At 41.3% G+C, this 8,270-nt stretch overlaps 1 protein-coding gene across 2 annotated transcripts; it reads left to right on the top strand.

Annotated features, from left to right (window-relative positions):
• The first annotated feature begins 1,236 nt into the window (after positions 1–1,236).
• Positions 1,237–7,606, top strand: TMEM215 (transmembrane protein 215). Of its 2 annotated transcripts, none has more exons than XM_019734124.3 (2): positions 1,237–2,310; positions 2,546–7,606. In XM_019734124.3, the coding sequence occupies exon 2, from the start codon at positions 2,601–2,603 to the stop codon at positions 3,306–3,308; it is 708 nt and encodes a 235-aa protein (XP_019589683.1). In that variant the 5' UTR covers positions 1,237–2,310; positions 2,546–2,600; the 3' UTR covers positions 3,309–7,606. The 2 variants fall into 2 exon arrangements, with proteins under 2 accessions (XP_019589683.1, XP_019589674.1); XM_019734115.3 differs by having other exon boundaries at positions 2,541–7,606.
• Positions 7,607–8,270: the final 664 nt, after the last annotated feature.

The following is an 8,270-nucleotide window of genomic DNA, read 5'->3' as shown; positions in this document are numbered from 1 at the left end:
ATTTTACATATTTTGTTTGTCATAGATTTTTTAAATTAATTTTGAGTTTTTAAAATATTGCATTAAAATACTATTTATCTTGATTATTTGGGTCTTTTTTGGCAACTCCTTGAATTTTATACTCGAGACCAGTGCCTCATTTGCTTTACCGTTGTCCCAGCTCTTCATTTACATAAAGTTCAATAAGACGCAGAAGTAATCCATGCTTCTAGAAGTCAAGATAAAGGTTCCTTCTGGGGGAGTGGGATAGGAGTGACATAAGGGGCACAGCAGGTGGGGTGGTGGTAAAATATTCTCCTTCCTGATGTAGATGCTGGTTAAATGGGCACGTTCTCTTTATGAAAATTCATTCAGAGGTACACTTACAATTTGTGCTCATTCCTCTATGTATATGATGCTTCAATAAAAATTAATGTAAAAATTAGACTAGTGTTCCATCTGCCTATCTCCTTCATCTCTTCCAAATTGGCAATAAAAAAATTAAATCAATTTAAGCCTACCTTTTGGCATCAGAGAAATGCCTATCCTGCCCAAGACTCTTTGGAATTTCAAAGAGGAAAAAAATAATCACTCAAGCTAACTCCATACAAGGGGGGCATTATTGAAAGGATGCTGGGAAATCTTACCAATCTGAAGGGCAGGAAGTACTGCTGACCTTAATGAGAAGCTGGACCTTGGCAAGATTTATGATTTGGCTCTGTCTTACATTGATTATGACATATTGTGCAAATATAATTAATTTCAACCGTTTTGTGAACAGGACCATGTAATAAGCATTGTACTAGGCATTTTACATTTATTTCGTTCTCATAATATTCCCTCATATGTTTGGTAGTAATAGTCTCATTATATAGATGGGTCAACTGATTCTCAGAGAGGTTAAGTCACTTTCCCAAGAACACACAGCTAGTTTAAGTGGGAAGGCCTAGATATCAAAGTTCTTTCTACCAAGGCAGTGCCTGTATGTGAAAGAATGCACCCCATACCGTTCTGTTCCTCACTATTTTCCATCTACCCTAAATGAAGAATCTTGTTGAACAAGCACAGCCAAAGCAATGGGGCCTGAGGAATCCATTACCGGGAGCAGTTGGAAGGGGACTGCAGCTTTAGCAAGAGAGGAGAGAATCGCTCAAAGCTAGAACTGCGTGGTAAGCTGGTCCGCCTGTCCTGCTCACTTGAGGCTCCTCCTTCTCCTAGTGAACTGTGTGTTGGGTGGGAAGTGTGAGAATGCGGATGGGAGGGAGCCGAGGATGGAGAGCCGTTCTCCCTTGACCCAGCAGGTCTGGCTGGCACCGCCGTCGTGTCAGAGTGGGGTCCAGGCTCCAAGGCCACCCCCTCCCGGGTCTGAAGCTGGAAGACGAGGGAGAAGGATTCTGATGACTCCCCCAAGGCTTGAGCAAAACCTGGCGCCCAACCCTCACCACTAACTCAGCCTGGGTGCTAACCCTGTGCGCTCCGGGAGTACAGCCCGCTCCTCTGCTCCAGCGCTGTTGCGCGCCGCTGGCTGTCCGCCCAGCGCCAGGACCGACAGCAGCTCGCGAGCAGCCGCATCTGGAGTTGTGCAGCCCACCGAGCCCCGAGAGCCTCGAATTTGAGATGGGCGGTTGGGGAACCTCCTGGGAGCTGCTATCAGTTGGGTCGGATTACACATATTTGTAACTAAACAGGGGTCCAGGTCGCTGAGCGACGTCTCCAACTGGCACCTCTGGCCCTCGGACCCCGGACGCAAGTCCAGGTTGCCCAGTGGGCAAATCGACCCCAGTTCCGGTCTCCTGTCAGAGGCAGGCTTGCGCCCCAGACCCTCCCCGGGCACGGAAGTGGGTCCCGCCGCCCTGCTGAGCCCTCCTGGGCAGCGGCGGAATGAACTCCGGCTGCTCCAAGCAGCCCGACTGGACCCTAGGCAGCCTCGTCCGCATGGGTGGCCTCTCCCTGGGGTCTGTCCTCCTCGCGCCCCCACGCGTCCTTCTTTGTTTATGAGCTCGCTCTGAAAGTGATGTAACGAGCACAGGCTCACGCGCTGCTTTCCCTCCTTCTCAGACTAAGTCCTTCCTCCCTCCAACACCCGGCTAGGCTATCGACGCGCAGATGCCGGCGCCGCCGCTCAGCTTCCAGAGCCTGGGGACCGCGACGGGCACTGTTGAGAAAGACACGCTCCCACGTCCCATCTCCTGGATGCAGAGTCAGTTGGAAAAGCCAGGCATTCCTTCCAGAAACAAGGGAAAGAGTCGAGGGGACAGCTGCTGTGGAGGTTTCTAAGGAGACTCAGACCGGCTTCTTTCTCTGCTCCCAGGAGACCGCAGGAAACCTAAGGTACTTCGGTGACCCCCGCCGGTGGATGTTTGTATGAGAGACAGAGATTACAATAGCAAAGAGACAGACAGAGAGCAACTGAAACAGGGAGGGGAGAGGGATAGAGACAGAGACCAAAATTGTCAGACAAGTAGAGAGTTAGAGACAGAGTAAGAGAGACAAAGAGTTGGTGGGTGGGAAATTGACTTGGATTTCTTTTTTAACCCACTATGGTTTCTTTCACTTCTGAGGGAAGAGAGGACAGCTGATTCCTGGCCAGCAAGAAGCCCCCAACCTGGATGGAATGAAAGATGCGGCCTGATGACATTAATCCGAGGACTGGACTGGTGGTGGCCCTGGTCAGTGTCTTCCTGGTCTTTGGATTCATGTTCACCGTCTCTGGGATGAAAGGAGAGACTCTGGGAAACATCCCCCTCCTGGCCATCGGGCCAGCCATCTGCCTACCAGGCATCGCGGCCATTGCCCTGGCCAGGAAAACCGAGGGGTGCACCAAGTGGCCTGAAAATGAGCTACTATGGGCCCGAAAGTTGCCCTGTTTCCGGAAACCCAAGGACAAGGAGGTGGTGGAACTGCTGAGGACCCCTTCAGACCTGGAGTCAGGCAAGGGAAGCTCAGATGAGCTGGCTAAGAAGGCGGGCCTCAGGGGGAAGCCTCCCCCCCAAGGGCAGGCTGAGGTGCCTACGGCCAGCTCTATCACCATCCCTAGCCCCACGGAAGAAGGAGAATGCCAGAGCCTGGTCCCCAGCGGGCATCAGGAGGAGACATCCAGATACCTGGACGGCTACTGTCCCTCAGGCAGTTCCCTTGTCTACAGTGCCTTGGATGCCAAGTGCTCGGCCTGGGACAGGTCCGAGTGCCCCGAGCCTGAGGACAGCATCTTCTTTGTGCCCCAGGACAGTATCATCGTTTGCTCCTACAAGCAGAACAGTCCCTATGACAGATACTGTTGTTACATCAATCAGAGCCAAGGCAGGTGGGACCATGAGACGATAGTCTAAGCTTTGCATACAAGGGTCGCTGTGTTGACAGAAACGTGACTACACTCAGCTGCCAGCGGAAGGAAACTGCCCTGCTCCAACAGTCTTCACACTGTTAGAAAGTGACCTGGTATGTGATGGGTGTGCAAACCTCCAGTGCCTGAGAGCCATGTAAATAGGCATGTTGGGGACACACTTTAGAGAAGGGTGATGAAGGTTAAGGACGCTCGAAGAGGCAGTGGGTAGGCAGTAATAATTATTAAATTATTTAATAATTTAACTATATTGGATGGTCTGTAAATAACCTAAAAAGTGCTACTCAGTACCTGCTGAAAGCAAGAGAAATCTTAAGTGGGCTGCAGATACCAAGCATGAAATGACACATGGGCAGCTCACAGGGACACTGAGCTGCTTTAGGTCTGAAAAAATTGAGAGAAAAAAACAACTTAATGCTTCATTAAATGAAATGATTTTTATCTGTGGAAAGCTTTTAACACTTAGTATTTGCTGAAAGAAAAAAATCAAGATAGAATAGCTGCATTCTTTCTTAGGTGGGATGATTTTTGGAGAAAGGGGAGTTAAAGACAGTTGAATTATGTCATTGAGTTTTATGATATTATCCTTTGACAAGATCAGGAATTTCAAATGAAGTAAAATAAGTGTGACCAGCTAAGTGAAAAACTAACATTTTTAGATGGCTATGTGACTTCTTAAGCTCTTCGTTTAAAGTGACTTATTGGGTCTTTATCTGAAGTGATTTCTAACATTTACTCTCATTCATGTATAATTTCCTCATCAGGTGCAAAATGACTTGATGTAATATTTTCATAGGTTAGAATTTGTTTTCATCAAGTCAAAATGGATTTTACATATGTATACAAGTGTCTAACATTTTTGAGAGACATATACTGGTATTTACTATTTCTATATGCCTTTTACAATCTGAAGACTATGAAGTCAACACATTGACCTTTATGCAGAATTTATACGAAATGCAGTGGTTAAATTTCTGGAAATGTCATTATTTGTACATTTGTTCCACATTCCCAAGACTGTAAATGTCAATGAAACAAGGGTTAATCTACTAGATTTAACTAAAGCTCAGTTTTTGTTAAGTTCACCTGATCAATGAACATTACATGACAAAAATCTGTTTTACTTCTTAATTTTTTTGCTGTTGATGAAAAAAATCACAGTGGGATCCTAAAATGTATTTCCTATTTCATTTGCTCAATTGTAATAGACAAGAGGTCAATCATCCAGAATACTATTTGCTCCCTATTGAAGAGAAATATTGAATAATATATAGAAATAGTGGTATATTTTATCTTGGAAATTAGAATAATTTTGCATCCTTCAAAGAATGATGCTTAATGTTTAATGATCAGATAGCTTCAGTCACTTTTTTCCGAAAAGGGGAGTTAAGGACAAAAATTTGGGGTATGCCTCTTTTGTGGGTTTCAGGTTCAACTGTAATTCTTTAAGTGTATCAATTATTCTGTCTTAAGAATCATGCCCTTAAAAAAATCACAAATTTTAAATCAAGTTCAACATCAAAAATATGTAATTGCTTTTTAGTAGGGCTTAAATGTCAGAAAATGAGATTTGTGATCCCAGGCAAACTTTATCTTCTTACACTTCAGTTCTTTGAAAAGGGAGGTGTGGGACTGACTTACACTAGATTATCTCTATCATTTGTTCCCAGTATGAATATTCTATAGCATTATGTCAAAGGCATTTTATATATTGCGAGGAAATGAGTTACAGCAAAATGCAGGCCAAAGTTATGCAATTCATGATAACAGTTAAGTGACATGGATTGAATTCTTGCTTCTACTAAAAAGAATTTTGTAGATGTATGAAAACAGATTTGTTTCATTACCAAATATTATTTATTCAGCAAAATACATTTCTGGGAACAAAATGGTGTTTACTATTTTTGTTAAGAGTAAATTATTTTTGAGGAGAAATTTTTTCAATATTGGTATAGCTTCAAATAATCTAATGCATACCCTTAAATTAAATGTAATTTACTTTGGATTTGGTGTGGAAGAAAAATAGTTTCCTAAAAATCATAATGCCTCTTAATAATTCTATTGCATTTTGAAAGAGGGAAATCATATTTCTATGGAGGTGAAAATTATTGAATAACTCTTAGGAATAAAAAGTTCCTCTAATTTGTTTGCAACTGTGGACTGCTTTAGAGGTAGGAGATAGCAAGACATCAGATACTCAGATTTGCGGAGTGCAAATCTTACACCAGGTCTGAAAAGAGATGCTTGTGTGATTTGGGGTTTGGAAAAGTTACTTTCTGATTTCTTGGAACCAGCTCAAACTCCTTCATAGCGCTCTCTCTCTCTCTCTCTCTCTCTCTCTCTCTCTCTCTCTCTCTCTCTCCAATTTCCAAATCCAAAGTCAACTACTAGTTTAGAGACACAAGGTATTTTATGACATTTTCAAGATATTTCAGAAGCAACCCCCTTCAAGTTTCTTCTTTCATCCCTCTACTTAAGATATTTAAGGTATTTAAGGCATTTGAGGAAATTTTCTTCAGTGCTAAAATAATGGTTTGCAAATGTTGAGCTGGGAGGCTTAACTTTGTTTGACTAGAAAGAATAAAACATGTGATGGTGTGTATGAAATTGTCTGAACATCTTACATAAAGCAACCCCCTCCTAACATAGAGCAAGCTAGCCTAGCGCCCCAAATCAACACTTGTTAAGTACCATTCACTCAGAATAAAATAGTCATCCTTTTGAACAGAAGAGGGAGAGAAGGAAAACAAGCAAACTGAGCCTATTAGAGGCGAACAGAGAGTTGATTCCAATCAACAGTTTTAGCAAATTGTTAATATTAACAGAATAGATAGGATGTTTGCTCCTGTCTATCCGTCAAGAGTTATCCTTCAAGAGCTTTCAGATAGACATAAGTTTAAGTAGCCATTACTTGTTTTTTATTTGCTGTTAATCCAAACAGTCAGTTCAACTTGATTTTAAATACGCATTTGATTTTTGAAATTTTCTCTATTGAATTTCTCTTGTTCGATATTCCTGTTTATTATGCACATGTTGTTGTTTTTTCCCAAACTGTCTCTTGATTCCAAACTGAATTCTGCCAAGATACCCAAGCTGGAGCATATTTAGATAACTGTTTCAATACTTAGTTTCTATTACAATTATCATGGTAAACAAAATCCAGACATAGTTAAATTCAGGCTCTCTTTCAAACCCTACTAACCAACTCCTCTGAAAATGCTCTCAATACAATGGATCTTAATATCCACTGAGCTCGCAAGAGTAGAGAAGAAAGATTTCTTTTAAATGTGTTTCCCTTTGTAATATCCAATTTTTATTTGTTTGTTACTATCTCCCTTCCGTACCTACAGCATCATTTATTTGGTGAATTTACTGTTACTCTTCTATTCTAACACTAAAGAAAATATTTTTGAAAATCCACAGTCCCACTATTCTAACAGAACTACTGTATTTCCATTTCAGCATATTATCTTCCAGGCTTCCTCCACCTTATATATTATAATCATGTGTTTTTCTTTTCTCTTTTAATTATATCCTAGTATGTTTTCATGTTTCTATGCAGGATTCTTAATTATCATTTAACAATTGTGTAATATGCTATTTTAGTGATGTACCATAATTATCATACCATACCTTATTATTAGCCAGGTATAGTGTTTTATGAATGGTTTTGCATTTTTTCTTTTTTTTATTGTTGGTAACATGGCTACAACATTTGTCATTTGCCCGTAGAGTTGGAAATTTACAATTGAAAATCTGTCTCTTTATAGATGAGAGTGAGGGAGCAGAAATGGATCAAACACTCAATATTGTTGGTTTTCTCTTTACTCATGCAAGACGTAGGGTAAGAGACAAAATAATGCTTCTTTGAAAAAGTCCCCCATTGGGACCAGAGACAGTATTTTTAAGAGTAAGATGAGACATTTCCCCAGTAAAATGCCACTAGTGTGTATCTCAAAATCAGATTACAGTGGTGTCAATCTTCAAGAGCATAATGAAAAACAAGCAAATGAAAAACAGTAGATAATAATAATTACTTTGTAATATTTCAAAAACATTTTCTTAAAATATCTCATCATACGTTTTATAATATATTTAATATGTGTGTATATTGTTATCTGTTAGTGACTTACCTATGAACTGGAATTTTGGGAATTCAGTAGCTTCTACCCATGAGCTTTGTATATGTTTCAGTTCCTCACTGGAAAAATTAAACTGAAGATAGAGATGTGGAAACATGCTTGGCTCAACCAAATATCTCAATAAAGGACTGAATTCCATTCAGACTCTTGTCCAGATAACATCAAATCACGTGAACACCATTAAGTCAAGATCACACCCTTAATTTATCACCGCCTACCACAGGGTCCTCGCTGCATGGACACCCAAAAGAAAGAAGTTTACGTGTGATTCTGTCCAGATACTCACACAAATAGGCAGGCACTAAGATTAATCTCCACAGTCTTTGGCAAGTTATAACAGGACCTGACCCTTGTCAGAGGTTGTTCTTTTTTCTCCTTTATTCCTCCTGCTGATCCCATGTTAGAGCCTGCAAACGCGGTGTTCTCAATGAAGGCCTTGCATGCATTATCCCTACTGAGGTACAGAGTTACAAAATGGGCTGGTTATGAAATAGGACATTAAGCTATTAAAACATCTCTTATGCTGCTCTTTAACAAATCCATCCCTCGAAAGTTAAATATAAGAAATTTTTTTGCAGTTAATCACTTCCTTATTTTCAATGGTAATGAACTATTATGTATGAGACAGCTCTTCAGTCTGAGCCAAGACCGCATTTGTTAGGCTTTTGAAACTCACCTGCCTGTAATCCAGCATGAAATTATGAACAGTTACCGTCTATGTAAATGATTAGACCATTAGGCCTACTCAAAAAGGCCCACCTGCCCCCATGCATTTCTATCCTCCCTCCCGTGCTCGGCAGCAGCTT

The sequence above is a fragment of the Rhinolophus sinicus genome, chromosome 16, assembly GCF_057876585.1.
Source record: "Rhinolophus sinicus isolate RSI-liver-muscle chromosome 16, RSI-T2T, whole genome shotgun sequence".
Lineage (NCBI taxonomy): Eukaryota > Metazoa > Chordata > Mammalia > Chiroptera > Rhinolophidae > Rhinolophus > Rhinolophus sinicus.
The sequence above is the reverse complement of the archived record's forward strand: the minus strand, read 5'-3'. Positions and strand labels throughout refer to the sequence as shown.

What these genes read in the sequence shown, in the direction of transcription:
- TMEM215 (XM_019734124.3), top strand. Translation starts at nt 2,601, where the DNA reads ATGCGGCCTGATGACATTAATCCGAGGACTGGACTGGTGGTGGCCCTG.